Source organism: Lonchura striata, chromosome 9 (assembly GCF_050655825.1).
Source record: "Lonchura striata isolate lonStrDom1 chromosome 9, ASM5065582v1, whole genome shotgun sequence".
Lineage (NCBI taxonomy): Eukaryota > Metazoa > Chordata > Aves > Passeriformes > Estrildidae > Lonchura > Lonchura striata.
Genome location: NC_140711.1, coordinates 3,649,340 through 3,672,565, shown reverse-complemented (window position 1 = coordinate 3,672,565; position 23,226 = coordinate 3,649,340). Strand labels below are relative to the sequence as shown.

At 46.8% G+C, this 23,226-nt stretch overlaps 2 protein-coding genes across 12 annotated transcripts in view; one reads left to right on the top strand and one right to left on the bottom strand.

Moving 5' to 3' along the window:
- The window catches only part of YEATS2 (YEATS domain containing 2), a 50,160-nt gene extending 46,113 nt beyond the window's left edge, over nucleotides 1–4,047 (top strand). For 9 of the 11 annotated variants that reach the window (XM_085586986.1, XM_085586989.1, XM_021555794.3 and 6 more), the window contains one exon: nucleotides 1,671–4,047. In XM_085586986.1, the coding sequence (XP_085443112.1) occupies nucleotides 1,671–1,821 (151 nt within the window). In that variant the 3' untranslated portion in view covers nucleotides 1,822–4,047. Of the gene's footprint in view, nucleotides 1–475 lie in introns of all 11 variants that reach the window. The other 2 variants (XM_085586987.1, XM_021555788.3) reach the window with 1 other exon arrangement.
- A 2,700-nt stretch (nucleotides 4,048–6,747) lies between these two features.
- MAP6D1 (MAP6 domain containing 1) lies at nucleotides 6,748–22,274 on the bottom strand. Its single transcript, XM_021555818.4, has 3 exons — nucleotides 21,659–22,274; nucleotides 11,395–11,512; nucleotides 6,748–8,851 (listed from the first exon to the last, which is right to left on the bottom strand). Exons 1-3 carry the CDS (start codon nucleotides 22,159–22,161, stop codon nucleotides 8,774–8,776), a joined length of 699 nt encoding a protein of 232 aa, XP_021411493.3. The 5' UTR covers nucleotides 22,162–22,274; the 3' UTR covers nucleotides 6,748–8,773.
- Between the last annotated feature and the right edge of the window lie 952 nt (nucleotides 22,275–23,226).

Sequence of the window (23,226 nt, the reverse complement as noted above, 5' to 3'; positions counted from 1 at the left end):
AAGGCCTCACTACCCTCAACAGTAAAGAATTCTTTTTTACTATCTATTGATGAGGCCACATTTTGATTTCTGTTCAGCAGCACTATTTGAGATAGCTTAAATTGATTTTAAAAACCCCAAACACTATGAGAAAATGCTCCATTTAAATATTCATTTGTATGCAATATATAAATATTTACGTAATATATTAAAATATATACGTGTTATATGTAGAAGTACATACACAAAGATTATGCTATACAAATTCAGGAATTCATGCTTTAGTATTTGATTTTCCTGTCCCAGTGCCCAAGAGGTTTCTCCTCAGTCATTTGAGTGGCTTTTTTGTGCTGTGATATTTTAATGCTTTCCCTGCATTGCTCTAACACCTGCTCTTATATCCTTTTTTTGCTTTGATTGTTATTTTTGACTTGCTGCTTTATGGACATGTGGTTTTTTGTGTATTATAATAGCATCTCTGATGCATTCCCTGCAGGACTCCAAGAGAGATCACAGTGATGAATATTCACAAAGCCATCTGTAATATTCCCTTTCTTGACTTCCTCACAAACAAACATATGAAGATACTAAATGAGGAGCAATGAAATAGAGCAGAGAAGGTGCTACAGGAAAGGTGGATTTATGACTGAAGTTGGGCTGACAAATCCAGTATTTCTGTAGGACACTATTACATTTATAACATTGGGCTACTAGATTGTTACCTCCAATTAAAGATGCACCTTAATGCAACACAATGATGCTCTGTTCCAAATCAAGTTGTTAAATGTCAGTGTTTACTTGGTAAGTGTATGTTCAGTGGCTGAACAAACATTGTCAGTTTGCATCAAGTTGCTAGCTGTGAGAGACTCCACAGGCCTGGTCCCTCTGAGACAGCTCTGCTGGTGAGACTGAACTGGTTTTTAAGATGAGAAATGATGTTTTTTAATGCAGTCTGCATACGAGTTGGTTTCCCCATGCAGCGAGCAGGGCACTTGCTTTGGCACTCTGAATGTGGAAAAAGTCAAAGGCAGCTCTTTAAGGTGGGCCATTTGAGTAGATGGGTGGATAGGTGTGGATTTGAGGGAGCAGAAGGCTTATGGCAGCAGCAGATTTGGCCCTTCTTGCCTGAGCATGATGTGTGTGACTGAGAATACAGCTGGTAGGTTTGTCAGCAGCTTGCTCAGCTAAGTGTCACCTAACCAAATTCCTTGCCTCTCTAGAGGAGGTGTCAGGTGCCACCTTTTTTAGTCACCTTGGAAAGGGCAGACTGGCAGATCCTCAAACAAGATGAACAAACCACGATCAGGGTTGGAAAGATTGGACTGACCACTTGTCCTGCATGGGAAAGGAGAGGAGCAAAGACAATATTTGGGGTTTGTAGGCTTGGGCTGGCTGAAACATGTCACTTGTCCAGCAAGTGCCTCCCTGGGCTGCCAGGAGGTTTGAAGAGTGCTGGAGGGCAGATGACCAGTGGTGTTGTACGAGTCTTAATGTTGTAGCAGCGTTCACCAAGTATCAGCCTGAACTGTGAAGCGCTGTGGGAGCAGCACTGCTTTGGCATAGGTTCTGTTCAACACAGAGAGGCCTGGTGGGATCAAAAATTCAAAGATTTGCTGCTTTTGGGGAGATCCTCTGATGTCTTGACTGCAGGAAGAAGTTCTGCTACTAACTCCAGCACTTACCTGTCTCAGGAACACTGCTGGTGAGGGAGACATGTCTGAGCCTGGCTATCAACACCTTGCTGAAGAAAGCTTCGTTGACAACATCCTGACCACCCCACATCCACCACCCCTTTGTCCTCCCCCATGGGTGCTTGCTGGTAGTGTGAACAAGCCATTGTGAAGTTGGTGGGACTCCTGTGGGACTGTTGTACTTTCAGTATGCTTGTTTTGTCTGGCAGTGCTGTCATGGGTGGAGCATGGGCCAAACAGCCAGAACCTCCAGTGTGCTGATCTCAGCTGGGTCTCTGATCTGCTGCATGGCCTTTGATTTAATCACTCTGTGCCTCAGTTTCCCCATCTCTGAGCATGGGGAGCAGGATACCTACCTCACAGGGGTGTACTGAGGCCTCGCTCTTGTTGGTGCGGTGCTTTGACAATACAAAGCCTTTTATAAACATTAAACTACAGTTATCTTTCTTGACCTGGGGTTGGAGCAGAATGTTATCTTTTGGTGCTCTTTTGGGGCTAGAACACAGGCAATGGTAACTACAGTAGCGTGCAGGAACTGTGAAAAATGCTTCAGTTAGAGGTTTCAGACTTGGAAGGAGAGTAGTATAAGTTTGATGCAGTTGTTAAACTGAAGAAAGCACTGTGTACCTCAGATGGGATGCCACCTGTCTTCTCCACCTTAAATAAAACTGGGGTCTGCAAGAAAGCCCCTCTCAGTTCATCTAACAGCTAACAGGGAGCTGCAGTTCTGTTGAATAAAAGAGTGGCAGAACCTGAACCCTGAATCTAGGAAATGGGACCAATGGATGAAATCCAAACAGCATTTAGAAAAGGACTTAAATGCCCCCTAGGAAGGACATTACAGATGCTCTGGATTCAAAAGCTAATCCTGGCTTGGGGTGAGCTGAGTGCAGGATTGCCTGTGAAAGGAAAGGGCACAGCTTAGCCCTGACATTATCAGTGGAGGTCAGTGTGACGGAGTTGAGCAGCAGTGATTACGTTCCAGCTCAGTGTTGAGTTGGGAGGAATCCAGGTAGCTGGGGAGCTGCAGACCCCTGCTTTGTAGGCTGTAGTGAACTTGGGGTCTGTACTGCTTTCAGGCACCCCTGTGTACTTCATGAAAGAGAAGGGCATTTTCACATCCCTGTCGCTATCACGACAGCCTGCAGGTTCTGTGGGAGCAGCCTTGTGGGCAGACTTAGTCGTGCTCTGATCTGCAATGACCTCGAGTACTGTGCAGTTTTGGGTGCCACAATATAAAAAAAGACATTAAGTTACTGGAGAGCATGCAAAGGAGGGCCACAAGGACAGGGAAGAGTCTGAGGGGAAGCTGTGGCAGGAGCAGCTGAGGTCACTTGGTCTGTTCAGCCTGGAGGAGACTGAGCAGAGACCTCATTGTGGTCTTCAGCATCCTCCGAAGGGGCAGGTACCAATCTCCTCACTCATCACCAGTGACAGGACCCGGGGGACTGGCATGAAGCTGAGTTAGAGGAAGTTTAGACTGAACATCAGGAAAAGATTCTTCACCCAGAGTGTGGCAGGGCACTGGAACAGGCTCCCCAGGGCAGTGGGCACCAAACCTGAGTTCCAGAAGTGTTTGGACAACGCTCTCAGACATGTGGTGTGACCTGTGCAGGGCCAGGAGTTGGACTCGGTGATCCTCGTGGGTCCTTTCCAACTCAGCCTGTTCTGTGATTCTGTACACATGCATTTCCAGCCCCTGCCTCTTGCAGGCTTTGTTCTGGGATTCTGATAACACCCAGAGCAGCTTTTGAGGATGCAGGAGCTCATCTTTGGGCATCTGTTTGCTAATTGTGGCTTCTTTGCCTGTGTCCTGCTTTTCTGTGAGGGATGGAGTTTCAGAAAAAGTCCTGAACCTGGCCCTCAAGCAGGCAGGTACAGAACCTCTCATTCTTAATGGGGTTCTTGTAGTGGAGATCTATTGCTACATTTCTGAGCAACCACAGGTTATTCTCCTAGGAGATGCTATATTAGTATATAAAGTTTGCTGAAGAAAAATAAACTGTTAAAAGCAGATAGAAAGTGACACATTTGTTTAGTTCTTCAGATGTAGGAAATGTTTGCAACAAGTTCTTTGCATTTTGAATAGTGGTGGGAGAAAAATTTGTTGGTGAGAAGTTCCTGTGGGAATTGCTTGGAGATAAGATGGAGGTTGTGAAATTTCACACATCCCTTCAGGTATTTGTGGAATGCTACAGATGCGGTGTGTTGAAATGTTACAGTATATTTCTCTGGCTTTCTGAAGAGTTAAAGATCTCTTTATGAATATTGCCCCTATTTGTAATGCTGAGTGTTTAAATCCTTCATGTTATCTGTATTATACTGTATAATTGTGTAATATACGTATGTTTACAATAAATTCTTTTATTAGCTGTGCTAGGATTGTCTTGACTGTCACCTGTCACTCAAAGTTTCTCCAGATCCACAGATATTTTTGTACTCTGTGTATTCAGAATGTCGTAATTAGTTCTGGATTCTTATCCATAGGAATTGATCTGAAGGAAAAGGTAATTTTCCCATTTTCTAGTTATTTTAAAAAGCTCCTGGTTTTGGAAGCTGGGGAAGGGGAAGCCAGGAGCTGAGCTCCTCCAACCTTTTGTCTTCCAGAGCCGCCTGCTTAAATAGCAAGTCATTGGTTTGTGTGGAAGACTTTTCAAAAGTAAGGTGGGTTGAGGTTGGCCCAGCCGCTGTCACTCCAGAACTCGGGAGAAAGTAACATGCCTCATGTGGGTGAGGACAATGTAGCACAGAATCACTGAGTTTGGAAAACACCTCTAAGGTCACCAAGTCTAGTAGTGGCTGCCAAGCCCACCGTTAACCATGTCCACAAGTGCCACAGTATGGGTCTTTTAAATGCCATCACAGATGGGGATGCCATCACTGCCCTGGGCAGATCAACGAAGTCAGTAGATAAAAACAGACATGTACTGGTTACTGCCATAGGCAAAACAGGCTTGACTTGGGGAAAATTAGTTGAACTTATTGCCAAATAGAAGATGGATGGTGAGAGGCAAAGACAAAAAAAAACTAGCCAACCCCCCCAGTCCCTAAAAAAACGGGGAAAAAGCCCCAATAAAACCCAAAATGCTCTCCCCTCGACTTCTTTTCTGTTGTCTTCAGTCCTTCACTGCCAATGGTGGCCTCCTCCCTCCCTCAGGCCGGCCCCGGCTCCTCTGATGGCTTCGGGGACCGGCGGTGTCCGGCACGGAGCAGAGACCCCCTCACAGAGACACCCCCTCAGCTTCCTCCCTTCACAGAACTCTCACAGAGACACCCCTCCTCTGCTTCCTCCACAGAACTCTCACAGAGACACCCCCTCAGAGATTCTCCACAGAGACCCCTTCACAGATATTCCCTCACTGCTCCCTCCTCTCACAGAGACCCCCTCACAGAGGACTTCCCCCTCTCCACCATTTGTCCCTCCCCTCAGAGACCCCGTCATGGAGAGCCCTCCACAGAGATTCCCCTCAGAGACCGCCTCAGACCCCTCCACAGCGATTCTCCTCATGGAGACCCCTTCACAGAGGTTCCCCTCAGAGACCCCTGATGGAGACCCCCCCACAGCTCCCGCCACCCTCTGCCAGCGCTGGGCACCGGCACTTGGCACGGGCAGGAACCGAAAGAGTAAGCAAAGTTACCAAACTTCTGCGTTCTCCCTGCCCTGTAGGGAGGAGCCGAGTGTCTGTGAACAGTCGGACGCGCCGTTGTTTTGGAAATGCTGCACAGCACCATCTTAGTGCTAAATGCCACACAAGTGCCTCCTGCCCTGGAAGTAACCACAGCCTTTCTGGGTTGCATGGCACCAGCAATCCCTTTGTGGCAAACCAGGTTGGTCCTTACTGCAGTAACCAAGCTAGAGGGAACGGGTATGACTAAGGTAGAGGTTTGCATCTGATGCTTCGCTCTCAAATCAGTGCAATGCAGAGAGAAACGTGCAATTTATGAAAGCAAGAAAATCAGAAATGTGTTGCTTGGGAATTTTGCTAGTTCACAACAACTCTCCTGAGCAATGGTGTATTTCCCCCACCAAAGCTTACACTGAGCCTATGGCAGTGCAGGTATTCACTGCTCCCTGCCACAAAATTCACCTTCAGCATCCCAACAGCCCAGGTGTCAGCAGGATTAAACAAAACAAGCAGGTTCAGTGTCATCCTAGAGGTAGTAAATTCTAAAGTTACGGGTGTAAACCCTTTTTAAAGGACATTTCTTTATGTGTCAAATAACCCTTACTTGCAGTGTGATTCAGTCGAAAATCCTTGAAGGACTTGGACATGGGCCCAGAGCAATTGGGAAGACAAATACTAGTGTGAGAACAGTGTTGGAAGCAATTCTGGCGTCACGACTCCCTGGAGCCGGCAAAACTCATGTAGATTTGACTTCTTCAGAGCAATTTCGTGTGATACCTTTCAATTTGGCTGAGGCAGGCATTTTTCATACAAAATCAGGTAAGTTGCAGACACTGACAGCCAGTGGCATCACCCTAGACCTTACAGTGGTAAGTACCTGCTCACTTTTCCTTCTGTTCATTGCTCATGTACATTGAGCAGCAGCTCAATGTGAGCTTGTGAGCCTTTAGCTTTCTCCTGAAGTCTTTTGAGGCATAGCTAGAAGAGCTATTGCACTGTCTAGGGAAGCTGGTTGTATCTTCAGCACTTTTACTGTCTGAAATGTTCTTGGGAATAACTGTAAAGCAGTGACCTCTTTTAACATTCAATGCTATCACCTTTTCCTGTGATCTGTGTGAGACGGCAGAGTGAAACTGAGGTGAAACTTAACAGGGCACAGTGTAGAAAATGCAGAAAGGCTCTGCAGAGCATCAAAGTGGATCCAACCTCTGCATTTCATAGGGAACGTAGCTGGGCCACAGCTCTGAATGTGCCTTCAAGCTGTCCTTGCTGGGGGCTGTGCCTGGGGGAAAGCTCCAGGAGTTAGGACTTGACTGCTGATGGCTCTGAATGCATCCTCATGCCTTGTTTGGTGTCCAGTGTGCCCTACTGTCATGCAGTGACAAATTGTACTGCAAGGTTGAATACCTAAGGGTTGTATTTTACAACAAAAATACCCAAGAGAACAAATAGCCAAAATACATTTTAATTTATTAAATTAAATTCAGTCCATTTGATAAAATACAAGCTTATATTACCAATTTGTTTAAACATGGATCACATTTTTTAAGAAATACAGTCAAATAAGAAGAGATAATAGACAATTTCCTTTTTACTTTTTTTTTCCTTGTCATTAATAAAGTCCAGGATTGAAATGAACTTAAATTGTTTGAACAAAACTGTTAAAAACATTATAAAGAGATTAAACAAGCAGATTGAATTCTTAGAAACATCTAACATGCAAAACTCCTTTTAGCACAGTTTAAATGCTTCAAATGAATTTCCTGAAAAATTATTTTGGCAAGCACTGGGATTACTGCAGGTTTCTCCAAGGATGAGTGTGGGAAGAGCCATCCCTTGTCCCAGCCAAATGCAGCTTACTGCAAGTGCTCCCTATTCTGGTGGTTGTGTTCGGTCCCACTGTAGAGAACAGGGATGGCACCATTAAATTCTCACATAATGCAGTGAGAAGATGCTGTCTGCATGTATTGCAAGTACAATTCACATGCCAACAGCCCAAAACTTGTTCTTATGGGAATTACAGTAATGCATACATTTTAGCAGAATCCCTGAAGTTCATTAAATTTATCTTAGACTTCAGCTAGTAAGAAGGTTAAGATAAAATCCTCCTGTGTAAAAGTCTGTTTTATTACAGGTGAATGAGTATCTGATCACTGTTCAAGTCTGAGGATAGTTTCCCTTGTTCTGGACAACACATGTGTTGCAAACACAAAGTAAAAGTTTTTCAATTTCTTTTTCCAAAATAATTAATAAATCCATTAAATAAGCGGTAGACTAATTATATTGCATAAGTTATTGAAATAGAAATTGTAAAGTCTCGATGAACAAAGGCTAAAAAAATGGTTTCTCAAAACACATGTACCTCAGCAAAAGTTAAATGCACAGCAGTCTAAAAAAATCAGCTTCAGAACAATGACACTTGAAACGGCCTATCTTAAAAATGACAGATGGCTTACATTCTACATTACATTTTTCTTTAAGAAGAATATCTAAGTAACATTCGCTTGTGGTTGCTCCTAGCATTAACATTACCAATATACAGGCGATAATTTAGGAGTTTCAAGGCAATATTTTCCACCTTGCATATGCAAAGAGTTAACATTTATTAAAAGTATAAGCATATCCTTTTCATTAAAGGATCACAGATTGCTTTAGGTAAAATCCATGTACAATATTTACAGTCACCCTAACAGCTATACAAGTTATGTAAGTATCTTAGATCCTCTGGAGGAGCCTGGTGGGTGCCTGGCTGTATCCATGCACTCCTCTCCAACCAGTATGGTGCACTGCTGTCAGAGCTGTCTCCTGGAGTTCAGTCCTCTCTTGCTCCTGCATCAGCTCTCCAATTTTGGAAACATCCGGCTTCCCAGCCTTAAAGGCCCAAGACACTGCATGTGCCAGATGTATTTTAGAATTCACTGACGCTGGCTTCCTCCAGCTTCTAAAACAACTTTGGAAGTTCAGACCAGCCCTTTGAAGCTGTGCTTTCTGGTGATGCCATTTGAGGTCCTACTCCCAAAACCCCTCAAGAAGCTCAGAAGTCAGCCAGACTACTCCCTGTTTTTCAGTGGCCTACTTGGAGGGTGTTGCTAAATAAAACTGGTTTGGGTTTTAATTATCCATCCTGCTTGTGACTGTTTTCCCTCCTACCCTGTGTATTTCTGAGTAGGGATGTTGCCTGCAGTCCTGCCTTTGCTGCCCAAAGCCAATCTCCTAATGTGACGCCAGCTGGCATAGCAATGAACCTGCTCCGGTGAAAAACTAGGTCACTCCTTGCAGCGTGTTCTGCCAGTCCTGAACCAAGTGCTTTGCAGTTTGTTGTGTTAACAGAAAGTGTGTGTGCATATCATTAATCACTGGAGCTGCTTTTGATAACACACGTTCTTTGATCTTAACACTCCTCATGAAAATTGCATAGTGATACATCTTAACAGAAACTCCAAGTTTAAGCTGCCTGGGTGTGAGGAGGGTCCAGCTTCACACATTGAGGATCCGTGATGGTGCCTGGAAAACAGCAGAAGGGTTGGGGGAGAACCTGGTCTTCACCTCTGGGATCTAGTGGGGTGAGGAAGGGAGAAAAGCACGTTAGTGTGACACAGGATACAACTGTCGAGTTTGAGGGGGCTGGGGTGTTGTGAGGATCTATCTGCTCTCCCTGTAACCACACCCAGGTGTTAGCCCATGGCTGGGCATCAGTGAGATTGGCCTTGCTGTACAGGGTGATTCAAGGGCACGTGTGATGCTAGCAAACACTCTTCAAGCATCACAACAAATTCACTGCTGGATGGGTGCTGGATTTAAGCGAGAGGAATTACAGTGGTGTGTGTCTGGTCCTTAAGCTTTTGGAGAATGCCATCCAGGCTCCATCAAAATGTTCCATTGCAATGCTTTATGGGGCCACAGTCCAGGTCTGCTGTGAATAGAGGTGCAGGCCTGGAGGATCCAAAGGAGAAAAACTGGCTACTGGATGTGCCAGGCTGTTAAACTGTAAGGACTTGGATAAGCATGTCAACTTCTCACGCCTGGAGGAAAGGCAGAGATAACAATGGTTGCTTTCTCTGATGTCTGTGGAATTAGAATTTCATGCACTATGTAGCCCCTGTAGTTGTACTGAAGCATGAAGGACACCTGGATGCTCCTGTCATCCCTAATGCTGAAAACTCCAAAGATTTTATATAGGACTGGCTGTAGATGTGGATCCAGCCCAGGACTCGAACTGAAACTGGCCATAAAACATAAAAGGGCCTAAAGCTCTGCTAGGTATGCTGATGGCACCATCCAAGCAGAGAAAGAAGTGCAAAACAGGCAAAGAGAGTATAGGGAAAGCTATTGATCTCTGGTTGATGTTGTTTCATTGTTCTGATTTTTCCATTCCTCTGGGGATGCATCTGACATACTAAAGAAGAAGTGCAATGTTACAAACAACATATGCACAGCTCAGTGGCTGGGGAGAACCAGCAGCCTGAGTCCTACATGTAGGTTGTCAGGACATACCATAAACCTGATTCTCATATGTCTGGCAAAGCCAGGGACTTCAGGTGAGAGGGAAAATCCTAATGGCCAGGTGTGAACCAATCTGACTTCTCTTTGGACTGATGGCTTCTTGGCACCATCTTCACTCCTGACTACACCTTTGCCAAGCTGTCTGTTAGAGAGACTGTAATGGTGCCCTGGGGCTCCAGATGTGGGACCTTTGCTTGCATGGTTCAGAGTGCAGTGGCCTTGGTAGCCATGTGTTTGTGTCTAGGATTCTAGTTTTCTCCTTCCCTTCCTTAAGAACTGGGATAGGGACCTTCAGGGATCTTCTTTGCATTCTGTCTGACAAATTGGAAAACACTCTATTTTTACTCCCTAGGGTCAAAATGCAAAATTAAATTAACAAGGGTAAAATACAAAGTTAAAGGGTTAAAGGCAAGGTCTATCCTCATCGCTGTACCTCAGCAAACAGCCCAGACTATTCAGAGCAAGGAGGAAGTTTTGGTGAGATTTGCAATTTCTGTTTTGCCTGAGGTCCCTGTCCCACTTTCAGCAGAGCTGGCTATACCCATCATGAGCCTTGTCGCAGCAGTGTGCCAGCAAGCCTCTGCGGAGGAGGCACTTGACTATCTGCTGATTAAACACTTCTTCCTTGTCTCCTCCAAGGCAAAGATTTACTTTTCACATGTGGCCCTGGAGTAGCTGCTGTTACCTCTACTGGCATAGCACACTGTGGCTGGGGAGTTCAGCCCTGGCCCTGGCACTGCATTCTGAGTTATTCAGTGCAGCCTGTGAACAATTCCTGTGGCTGGTTGGGAGGTGCTGTTCTCTTCGGTGGTCTAATGCAAAAAGTAGCTAAAACAGAGCCTTGTCAGTGAGCACTTTAGTTTCTTCTGGGGATGGGGAGTGTGAGGCCCCATGTCAGGGAAAATGCTGAGCACAGAATGTTTCCTCATGGGATTTTCAACAATATATGTATTTCACAACAAGAAAATTATCTTTGCTGATATAGAGAAACTCACAGAAGAAACTGTAGAAACTCACAGGAAAATCCCAAGGAAGCCTCAGAGCTGTGCAGCTTGTGTATTCATCACAGCCATGTTGTTCTTCTTGGCATTCATAGTGGGGGCAGCTTCTGCCCACACCAGCAAGGGAGAGTTTTGTGCTAGCTGGGCAGGTGCTGTTCTTTAGGCAGTGATCTGCAAAGATTCCGAGGCAAACACCTGTGCCCAGAGGCCAAATCTCTCTATGCAACCCTGGTGCTAGTCCCCACTGACTGCTGAAAGTTAGTGCAGGAGGTGTTAGCTGCACCTCAGGCACAGAGAGGTGATGGCACACGCTTTGTACATACGGTATCCAACTGAGGGAATTGTAAATCTTGAACTTTCTGTCATGTAGTTTAAAATCTTTGTCTTGGGTTGAATTATGATCAGTTACAGTATGACATTGTCTAGCATGCCTTTCTGATGGCCACATAACCCAATGTGTAGTGACAAAACAGTTGTCAATGAGGATGTGGCTTTACCCTACATAGACCACAGCGATCAAATATGAGAAGTTTCTGATGTGCACTTTGGGCATTATTCACATTGACTTTAGGGTTTTTAAAAACTGCTAATTACCTTAAAGTCTGCTTTGTAGCTTGTCTCTTGAACAAAATGGTCTTCTGGGATAATGAAGCCTTGTTTTGACTTTATAGGCTTGGATGGTTTTGCTCCAGTCCATGGGCGATACTCTTGTCTGAAATGAGATTGTCAAGACAGAACTCATAAAAGACAACATTATTACAGGGTACTTCTGCTCAGAGTGGTTGCAAAGCCAGAAGGCAAGGTGGGATACAATCAGCTTGCAAGGCTGTTGTGAGGCGTACCAAGAATAAAAGAACTGAGCCAAGCAGCCTGTTTCTCTCAGAAAGCCCAGACTGAAAGATGGAACAGGCACAGACTGGGCTAACTGGATTCTCTGTCTTAACTCTTTTTTTCCTACAAAATGTGCTCCCTTCTAGAGGTCATTGATGCTTCCCTCCTGGATAAGAAGTCAGGGTTATTTTTTGAATGCTAGCCCATAGACCACTTACAATGTAAAACACTTTCTGGCACATTGGCCACTTACTTGGCTGTGGCTCTCTTGGCAGCAGATGTGTTTGCCAGTGTGTGCTGAGCTGCACAGCTGTGGCAGCTCAGTCTGAAATGCATCCAAAGGGAGACACCGTCTCAGCTGGCAGATGCTTACGTTGATGATTTTCCTTCAGATGGGGGTCATGCTTTAAATCTGCATGAGGATGTCTGAGAAGGCGTTGCTTCTCCAAAGGATCATCTGAGAAATGGGAGCAGAGACTGCACTGAGAAAGGGGGAGCACCTTTTGAGAGCACCAAAGAACAGCATTGCAGGGTCTGCTTAGTTCAGCTGCCAGCTCCCTTCTGCAGCATTCCCTCTGCTTCTCTGCACCCCTTGTCACAAACAGGCCTCACTAATGCCCTTGCCTTTCTGGACTTTCTGGATGCTGCAGTAGCAGCCAGCTGAGCTGTCTTGTTGCCCAGAGGAAGACAGAAGTCTGCTCTGTGTGTGTGCGTATCTCTGGCAACAAATTCAGGCAGCTTCTGTAGCAAAAGGAGAGGTGACTAACCGAGATGTGATAATCTTATTTTCATACCCTGGCATGGGTCAATAACCACATTTTAATATCTACTTATATACAAGACCAAGGGGTAAGACTGAGACTTGTTCTAATGTGTCAGGCTTATCTTTGATCACAGGCTGAGTTTCGTTTTCCCAAGCATGCATTTTGCTATATTTACAATAGCTGTAAATTCCTCTTTTAAATATCTAACTTAAAGTGCATAGGTGTGTAGTGTTCTTTTAGAATGTGTAGATTGGACTTGATCCTTTTGGTGTATTATGGATAATGTCCCATGGAAGAACTTCCTGGTGTTGGAAAGCAAAGCCAGGCCCCTGTCAGGGCTGTCTATGTTGCATTGCAAATCTTGTTTATAATCAGTTTGCTCTTGCTGTCCTGAGCTGCCACCTTCTGCCTTCTCTGCCCCCGTGCTGTTTGGGCCTGCTCAGGCAGCAGGTGAGTGCCCATGCAGCTCCTCTGGTGCTGGTGGTGGCGTTCCTGCTCCCTTCCTGCAACACCTCAGGATAAGGCAGCACTTTTGAAGAAAGGTGATTTTGGCCAAGTAATGCCCCAAGAAGGCAACTTTTCAGCAGGGAATCCCAGATGTGAATGAAAGCAGAGTTAAATCTGACCTCTGTTCTGCTGTACAGCCAGAGGGAGGACACAACAATTGGGCAAAATACCAGCAAAATGGTACAAAACCATCAGTTACATCCCTGCAGTTTCTAGGAACTGGAACCTGCTGCTCCACATAAAGCCCAATTTCCTCAAGAATGCTGGTGGCATTGATTCCTAACCATTCATCCTTGTGCTGACTGGTCTCCCTGCTGCAATGGAGTGTGTCTCCAGCTTTCAATGAATGACTGTGCTGCCTGCCTGTGCAGCCAAGTCTGTCTCGATGCTTTATAGCAGATCATTTGCTGATTTGGCAGGCCCCCAAGAACAGTCCTTCTGGATCACAAGACCCTCATTTTGGCTGGAAGTCAAACCATTCTCCTCTCAGCCTGGATAGTCAAAACTATTTTTGAGGCACCTACATGCACTGAGGAAATGCTCCCCACAGAATCAGAAACACAAAGGCAGATTCAGTCATGGCCAACACAGAGCAGCATTTCTGATTTGGAACTGGGATTTTGCTCTGGGGGAACCCAGAACTCTGAGCCAAAAGTGAAAGGTGGAGCAAAACAGAGACAACTTAGGTTAACTCCTTTTGGGAGCTGAGCTACTCAAAACAAGGAAAGAGTATTACGACCTTTTGTCAAGAAGTGCAGCTAACTAAATTTGCTCTGCTTCTAAGCTTGCAGGACACATGTTCCTATCTCCAGCTGCAAAGCCAACAGTCAGAAAGAACATGAGCCCAAATATCAGTCTGGAGACTTGACTAGAAATCAGTCTTGGAGTCCTCAGTGAATCAATCTGATCAAAGCTGGGGGAAGAGGAATGACCTGTTTTTAATATTACTTAGTTTTAGATATCAAGTGACAAGATTAGTGACTGTCTTCCCCTTTGTACCCTGTGTAGTGTGATGTCCAGCTGCTGCTGGGAATGAATATGCAAGACTGGTTTTTGCTGCTGGAGATAGTCATCTTCATCCTTCCCACTGCACCCCTCTCCTCCTCTCCTTGTGCCTAGACAGCAGCATTTGTTGGGTTACTTTGGGACTGCAAGGACCTGCAATGGAGAAAAGTAGCCTCCAGGTCCAGAACTTGGTGACCAGACTCTCTTGAGGTTCTGTTTTGTCCATCCATCTTGCAACCTAGAGGTGAGATTTTTGATCTCCATAAATAGAAATGAACTGGTGGTACCTGAAGTACTAAGCCATTGGGGTTGTGAAAGAGAAAGACCCCGCTGAGTAGCACACAGGCTTTAAAACAGTAGGGATCAAAAGGGAAGGGCTGGTTTTTGTGTACTGCTGTTTCTTTAGCTCACTCTAGGAATAATTAATAAGCAACTTTCTGCAAGTGCTTTGATCATATACATCACTGTTTTTTCAACTGTTTCTTTGCTCTTTCTCAAAATCAGTTAATAGAGCTCAGGAAAAGGCATTTCTTTTGTAATGTGTGGGGATGTGTCTGCAGGGGAAGGTCGGAATCTGTGCAGTGTGGAGAGGGAGGCTGGTGGCCTGCTGGGACAGTTTAACCCCCGTGGTGATGAGAGATGGAGCAAGTGGGAGTACAAATAATGTATAGGCTAGAAACAAACCAACAAAAAAAAAAAAAAAAGTAAAAAAAAACCCCAAAAAAACGACAAAATACTGGGTTGTTAATTACCAGGGTGTTGTGATGAAGCCCAGCATTGATGAGAGCTGTTTCACTGAGCTGCTGTTTATTTGCCACCTCCCCCCTGGGTGAGCAGGAGTGCTGGTACCAGGCTGTTGAACAGCTGAGATAGGGAGCCAGGCAGGAGAGACAGCCCCACCACCATTCATAGTGTGGCCTTGCAGACTTCAGGGCATGATTTGGGAATGGTGGATTTGGGATTGGTCCTTCTGTCCTTTCCAACCACAGTGTCTGCTGCTGCAGCTCGAGCTGCTGGATGCTGTGAGCTATACAATGACCAGCCTATGTGAGCCTCCAGCTCTTTCCCCTTTTCATGTGCTCTGCTAATGTTTTCTGCTTTGCAGATAAAGCTGTCTGCAAAATCCTTTTTATTTCCCCAAAGTAGTGAAAATCTAGCCTAGAAAGCTTTGTAATTTCACCAAGGTGGAGGGCACTTCTGTTAGGCATAGGGAGGCAGACAGTGGAAATCCCAACAGTGCTGTTTGCAGTGCTGAGCTGCTATTTCCATACAGATTTATCTTCAGCATTGGTAGTCATACAGCACCAATACCAGAACAGTTGTCATTTTAGGACCTCATCTTTATGTCACAGTTTGCTTTGCATAATTAATTATCAATGGTGGTTCTGAGCCACTGCATAAAATTCCTTATTTAAGAATTGGAGAAAAAGGCTCGTTCTGTATAGCTGACCATAACTCAGAGCTATGCTGCTTGACCTAGTCTGTGTTTATTCTTCTCCCTTCTTCCTTCTCATATCCAGCACACCAGTCAGAATTAAACAGCATAATGAACATTCTTCCAAATTTCCCTTTAGAAAGAAACTTGTGTGCACAGCTTGGGGTGTCTGTCATTTTCTTTTGAAAGGACAAACTACTCTAAATGTCCCCTGGGGAAGTCAGACTGGTGTGGGAGAGGTTTTGGCCGAAGGAGTGGGGTGTGAAATGTCTGTTTGCAACACAGCCCTTCACAGGCTACTGTCAGGGCATTTCATCTGGTTTGCCCAAGCAGAGCTGGGTAGCCAGCAGTGCTCTCCCAAGGGACAGGCTAAGTCCACTGATTGGGAAAGACCTCCATAGTCAGGGAGGGTGCTATGATGTCTCCTGGCAAATGGAACATTGCAAATATTAGAAGTCATGGTCACAGTGAGGTTCTGCATGACAAAGTCAGGAGCCCTCCTGGATAATGAAGCCATTAAACTGCTTCTCCTCTGAGCTGTGTCAGACACTGGTGGGTTGCCCTTCCAACCTTCAGACACAGAGGCAGATTGTGCCCATTCTCCTACCTAGATGAAGAGCCCAGCATGAGGACAGAAATGGGGGAAAGGCTGAAGGAGGGGAAAAAATACCGGGGAAGAGAAAAGACACGGCTGAAAGACAGACCAGTGCACAGGAGTTACAGAGGAGGAAAGCAGAAGAAGTCACTTGAGTATTTCCTGTCTCAACTCTCACCTCCCATATGGTCAGGCAGCACCTGGAGCTGTTCGTAAGTCACAAGAAGGAAGCAACAGCAAAAGACTTGAATGAAAGTACAAGACAAAACCCCTAAGACTCAAACTCTTATCTTAGGGTGAGTTTTAGGACTTGCTTTGCTCACAGGTAGATGCCTAAGGAAGCAGCACTTACATTGGTTGACAGGACAGGTAGCTGCTTCTCTTTTATCAGAACTATGTGACAGGGGATGTGTGGGTAGGTCTGAGGGTCTTGACTTCTGCCATCCACCCATTTTGCACTCTTTCACTCTAACATAAAGGCTGAAAGGACTTTAAGTGGAGGAAATTCCTCCTACATTAAGGAACATCTTTGAATCACACATTTCAGTTCTACAGCACAGTTTGCACAACAGACACCCTCTCTATTCCCAGCCCCACTGTGTCTCTCCTCACATAGCTCTGTGCCCCTCCAAGCTCTCTCTGCCCCAGCCAGGCTATGCAGTGCACAATGAGTCTCTCTGGATCCATCCCAATGCCTGCACCAAGCAAGCTTACTTCTTAAATAGCATAAAAATCAGGGGCTTGAGTATTAATTTCCCCAAGCAGCGAGATACTTAAGAATGTAAAGATAACTGTAAGCCTTGATTATAAAAGATTTACTGCTATTATTAAGGATAAGCATGCCTTTAAAGATCTTGCTGGATCAAGGATGGAGCTCCTCATACACAGCATTATTAACCCTGCCAGCTCAGGTGTGTGCCCTGATCCCACACATTCCTGAGCACAAGCTCAAGTATTTCTGCTGTTTTCTGCACAGCAAAATAATAAGATGCTTTTCAAGGTGAAGGAGTCACCACAGTTCGCTTTGCTTTTCTACAAAAGCACTATTTGAAGGCAGATGAATGTACAGGCAGCCAAGTAATACACTATGAATGCATCCATAGTTATGGGGAAAACCCTTTACTCTGTGGTATCCCTCCTGGTGGGGGGATGTCTGCTTCATGGTCATGGAATGGCATGTGCCGAGTATTTGTACAAGTATTTGGAATTCAGATTGCTGAGGTATCTTCCATCTGCTATTCTCAAAAATCATGAGCAATGGCACAACAGACACCTTTCCCCTTAATTACTCCAACTCTTTATGAAGTTTCTTTTCATCAGAACAACATGGCTCATTCTGGGTGAGCAGGAAACCCTCCTGATCTCAAGGCCCCACTTTGGTGTTATGCACTGCTGTGCTTCCCAAGTGCAAACAAGCTGGGTGCTCTTGACTCTCACACCTGCTCAAAATATCTGTCATGGAAACCCCAACTGCAGAGACGGGGCTCTGCTCAGAGCCTGCACTGTGTGTGTGTGCAGAAATTTGCAGACACCTCCCAGTTCCCCAAGTATTACAATACAACTAAAGATGATGGGTAGGGGGAAGAGGCAAAACAACTGCTCACAGCTCTGGTGCAATGTTTTCACTTACACACCTGTTCTCCAAAAGCTGGCAGGTTACTGAAGGGAAAACTGATGTCTGTAGTGACTTATAGTGTAGCTAAGCCTTGAACAGGGTTCTCCTCCCAGCAATACTGGCCCTGACAGAGAAGCTGTGCCTTCATCCCTGTTGCCTTCTCACATGGTAAGAAGATGACATCCAGAGAACAGAGCCAGGTGGGGATACCTGCTGACAGCACCAGCTTCTCTCATCCCCTGTTATGGGAGCTAAGTAAAGCACTTCTCTATTTCTAGAACGTCTGCTAAATGCAATCAAGACCTAGAACTACAATTAATTGTCTGCAAAGCCAAAAGTACACAGCACCTGCAATTTACTGCTGAAGGGAGAAGTCACTTCCGTGACACCAAAGGACAAACCCTTGGGAAGGTGCAGAGAGGCCACTCAGCACTTTCTTCTGCCTCCTCCAGCATCAGTAAGGTGTAATCTACTGCAACCCTCTGCAGCAGTCCTCGGGATCTTTTCACAGTTGGAGCACATCCCATTTTAGGCTTTCAAGTGCAGCTTGTATTGATTTGCCTTAACCTGTGTGCCTGAGCTCCCACAATGCAGCCCCATTGGGTTTGACTTAATTTAGACCCTGCAAAACTCCAGCCAAAATTCAGGGACTGGAGGGAGAAAGAAGCTGCCCAAAGATCTGGGGACACAGGGCAATAGTTTGTAGGGCAGGCAGTTGTGCTTTCCTTCCACCTATTATTCAGTTATTGTTCCAAAACACAAAAAATCTTCGCTTCCTCAGGAGTACAGGTATTGCTCCAACACCCCCTCCAATTTCATCTTTACTCTGGCCATAGACAGATTCCTCCAGCCTCAGTGACTGGTCCCAGAGGTTTATTTTGTTCTGGGAAATGCCAGGTCATGCTGACCAGCTTCACTATGTAGAGACAGATTTCTGTGCAGCAGTGTTTCCTTCTGAGTTTAAAGCAGAATGCAGAATGAAGTCTCACAGGAGAATTACACTGATACACGAAAGCACATCAAATGTGCTGAATGTTACAGGGGATTCAACACTACACTGGGTTGCTTCACAGAAACAAACACAATAGGCTTCCAGAGTCACAATTCCTGAATTAAAAAAAATCCCAAAGTACAAAACCTAAAGAAATTTATATCACACCTTACAGAGTGAAGCAAGAAAACCACTACTGCTATAAAAAGCATGGAGTGGATCATGTATCAATGCCAACTCTTCTGCATTGTCTTGTTCAAGACAGACTTGATTTGTCTTTCCCACTAAGCAAGCCCAGGCAGCTGCTGAGACCTGGCACAGTCACAAAGTACAGGTAGAGGCTACTGCCCAGCAGTGCCCACACTGCAGGAGCCAGTCCTCCAGGAAGAGCCTCCTGGTGCGTGCCTGCCAGCTGTGCACAGAACCTGCTGAAGCACCTGGAGCACAAAGGACTCAAATGACCCATTTCTTGGGAGAGTGGACACAGCTCCCCATGCAGGTAAGCCAGTCCTCAGAGCTGCCCCACCTTCTCACTGTTACTCCTGCAAGCAGAAAAGAGGGAATCTCCCTAATATTCTCCCAAGCAAGGCAGTGAGACTGTCTTAAAAAAACATGTGTTATCATACCTTTGCTTGTCTCCACCATTTGCTGCAAGAGTCCCTGTCTGCTTGTCTGTGTAGGACACTCTTCCTTTTTCCAATCACTCCAAAGACATCATGGGGTTCACCAACCTCCTCCTCAGGACACAAGAGGCCTTAGTAAGAGAAACCCCCTTGTTCTGCCTCTACCACAGGTGATGTGACTTCCTGCTGCCCTCGCACTTCTGGGGGAGTACAGTCTACAAGAAGTCGGGAGATCCCTGTTGCCAGAGCACAGTGAGGCTGTGTATGGCCACCAAGGGACAGTTTAATAAACAAGGAGGGGGTTTATGGTCTTTGATACAGAGAAGGATGAAGAATATCAATCCTTAATGGTGCTGGTCGGCTACTATCTGAATATTGGAAAAATGTTTGCAGACTGCAGTGCTGCCTTTGGAAAATAAGATGAGAGGAGTGAACTGTAGTGGTTTTCATGGAAATGTCCTTGTGGGTTGTGAGTGCTCAGCTTACCAAAGGTGGGTGTGCTGTGATCAGCCCTTCCCTGCTTCAGACTGTAGGAGTGCCATCACTGAAGCTACCAAATACAAACCCAGTACCCCAAGTGTAACTAATAATGAGTGTAACTCTGCCAAGTACATGCTTGGTCTTTAAAAAAAAATCTAAATTAAAATATACTCTTGGAGCCTGTGAAACTGTTGTGAACTTTTCTCCTGCTGCTTGTTGTGATGCCTGTGTGCTCAGTGGTAGGGCAACTTAAATGTGATGTTGTACCAGGTGATAATCTAAAGAAACTATGGGAATTACTGGAATAAGGCAAAGTGGTTTTACTTATATAGTTCTGTCTGCATCAGTTGTTTACTGTGCCTTCAAACAGCTAAAAGGCTTTATATGGGAACTTTTTTCTGGTGTGGCTGCCCTGGCTTGTGCCTCCACTCTTGTCATTAACTGCTCCTTCTTTCAGCTGTGAGTAATTCAACTACCTTAAAGTCTCACTTTTTGTAAAATTTAGTTTGGTTTGCTTGTTGGTATGTTGCCACAGTCCTGTGATCTGTAAACTGTTCTTTGATGACAGTAGAGAGCCTTGTGTAAGAACAGACAAGTCGGAGAGGAAGAAGGTGAGAGAAGTGACTGAGCACTCAGAACAGCTAGAAGAAAGCTGTGGCTCTAATGCAGGCTGATGCAGCCTTCCTCTCGAGTCAGGCTGAAAAGGCAGAGGAGGCTTCACAACGAGGTGGAGATGGATGTGTCTCTGAAAGATGAATTTTGCTAGTCTTGTTTGACACAGGCTTCTCTGAAGTAATTCCTTGCTGGTTTGAAACTGAAAAGTGCTTTACCTCAAAATCAATAATTACTCTGTGATTGTCCTATGAGATGTGGCAAAGGAGAAAATAGCACATAAATTTAAGCACTGCAGTTATCCTTTCAGAGTCTGCATGTTAACTGCACGTAGCTGCCTGTGCAGGAGGAGTGGGATAAGCAATACTGCTGTGCAGGCTGGTAATCCTCCCCGAGGGCCCCAGCTTGTCTTAAAAGCACTGTGATAAATAATCTAATGAATTGCAGTGATGAAGAGAAATTTCTCCTAGGTAGATAATAGGCAATAAGTGAATAAATACTTGTGAAACAGTTAGAATAAAAATAATTACTCTATTAGTATACCTCGCAGGTATATTAAAACCTGCCAAACATCATTATGAGGGAGCATGTGGTAACAACATGAAACTGATACAATATTCAACAGCAGTACTGTAGGAGCTGAAATCCCTCTCCTTCCATGGAGGATGTCAATAAGAACAGAAGCTGGGTTTAGGTGCATTCCACCTGACTTCTTGTTCCAGAAAATAAGCATCTGTAATCGGTCATACTGTTCAGAGGGAAAGGAAGACATCAGTAAGTCACTTAATTTTTAAAGGTTCTGAGACAAGTGGTTTGTGACAATTTTTTCCATTGCCCATTATATGACATAGGGGATATATCGTGCAAAATGTCTTCTTGTCTGACTAATCTTTTAAGGCTGTAATTCGGCTCGCCTTGAATGTCGCATTCCAGGAGTTTTAAAAGGAAAACGATGATGCCACAAAGAGCTGCGGCTCTTGGGCACGGACGGGACTCTGGCAGCTCCGGCTGTCGGAGGAGCCGTGTGTGCCGGCAGCGGGTGGGTGAAGCTGCGCCAGGGCTGGCACCACGGGTCCCAGCCCGGCGTGCTCCCTCCTCTCGCTGGGCGCGGGGCGCGCAGCGGCGCGCACTGAGGCCGGCTGCGCTGCCCCGGCCCGCGGAGGGGCCGCCGGGGCCACGCACCTGCCCGGGGCATCACAGACGCGTTTAAGGACCGCGCTTGCAAAAGCAAAGGCGGCTTCGGCGAGAGGCTGAGCCCGCGGGCGGGCCGGCAGCCCCCGTTCCCCTCCCCTCGGTGGCGGCTCCCCCGCACCGCGGCCGCCCGCCGGCATCCCCGCCCCGCGCTGCGGAGGAGCAGTCCCGGCCCGGGGCGGAGCGGGGCAGCCGCCGGGCCCGGTTACCTGTAGGAGGTGGTGTGGCCGCCGTCCGCCTGCGAGCGCGGCCGGAGCTGCTCGGGGCCGTCGGCCGCCGGCCTGCCGCCGCCGCCGCCGGGCAGGGCGCAGGCGGCGCGTCCCGGGGCGGGCAGGGGGGCGGCCCCGTCCCTCCCGACGCCGCCGCCGCTACTGGCGCTGACCCAGGGGAAGTCGTCCCTCCTCGGGAGGGGCCACGCTCTGAAGTCCCGCCGGTACTGGGTCTCCGCCGCGAAGGGCTCTTCGGCGGCGGCCGCCCGGCTCTTCCTGCGGCCGCTCGGCTTCCCGGCGGCGGCGTCCCGCGGGCGGCGCGTCGGGGCGGGCGGGCGAGCGCTGCCCCGCGGAGGGGGCCCGCCGCGCTGGGGCGGCCCGTCCTCCTGCTCCTCGATGTCCGAGTAGTTGTGGATGGTGAGCGGCACCGAGAGGTCGGACTTGTCCAGCTGGCTCCAGAAGCGGGCCAGGCAGCACACCCGGCTGATGCAGGGCCAGGCCATGGCCGCGGCCGCAGCCCCCGCCTCGCCCGCAGCGGCGCCCGCGGCTCCGGCGCCCGCAGCCGGCCGCGCTCCCGGCTTCAGCCCTCATGGGCGGCAGCCCCTCCTCCTGCCGCCCCCTTCCCCGGTAACGACACCCCCGCGCCGGGATTACGGCCCGCACACGTGACCCGGCTGCCGGCGGGAGCCCCGTGCAGCTGCGGGGCTGGAGCGGAGCGGAGCGGAGCGGAGCGCGGCCGGCGCCGGCTGCGCCCCCCGCGGGCACCGGCGCTGCCCGGGAGCGCCGGAGCGCGCCCGGTGACGGCACCGGCCAGGCGAGGAACGGTGCTCCGCGCTAGCTGGATGGTACCGCTCAAGTGTACCTTCGAAGCGGCCGTAAGCACTTTGAAAAGCATTAGTATGCGAAACCCGGCGCTTATAAAATGAATTATCTGGGTGGGAAACAGCAGCATTGCGATGTTGGTTTCCAAGAGCTTCGTAAAAATCCCCACCTCTCATAATCCCCCTCCATTTATATTAACAGTTTAACCAATTCAATTTTAAAATACTATTTACCAAAATCTGAGCATCTATTATATATCTCAATATAGGACCTACATCCTTTACTGTTTGGTGGAGACTGCAAATTACAGCTTTCCTTTCATATATTCAGATTCAAAACCAAACAGCCCTGGCACAAACATTGAAACAGACAGAATTACAACAGGAATAAAGTCAGGGTTTTGAAATTTGACATTTTATGGCTGGTAGCCACTTATTACATAATGCTCCTCCACAATTCCCCATTCAGTGCATTATTACAAAAGCTGAATCTCCCTAAGGGTCACCAAACTGAAATGCAAGGCTGTAAAACTGAAGAATGCAGATAAACTGATATGCCACCTATTGGAAAATCTATTAAGAGGCTATCAGGACAGCCATTTCATTTCAGAATATAATAATCCAATTACAGGTGGTTATGTGATAAGTGAGGGGTAATGGCTTTGCGTTGAAAAAGGGCAGGTTTTGATTAAATATGTGAAATATATTTTGCCTAATGAAGGTGGTGAGGCCCTGGAACAGGTTGCC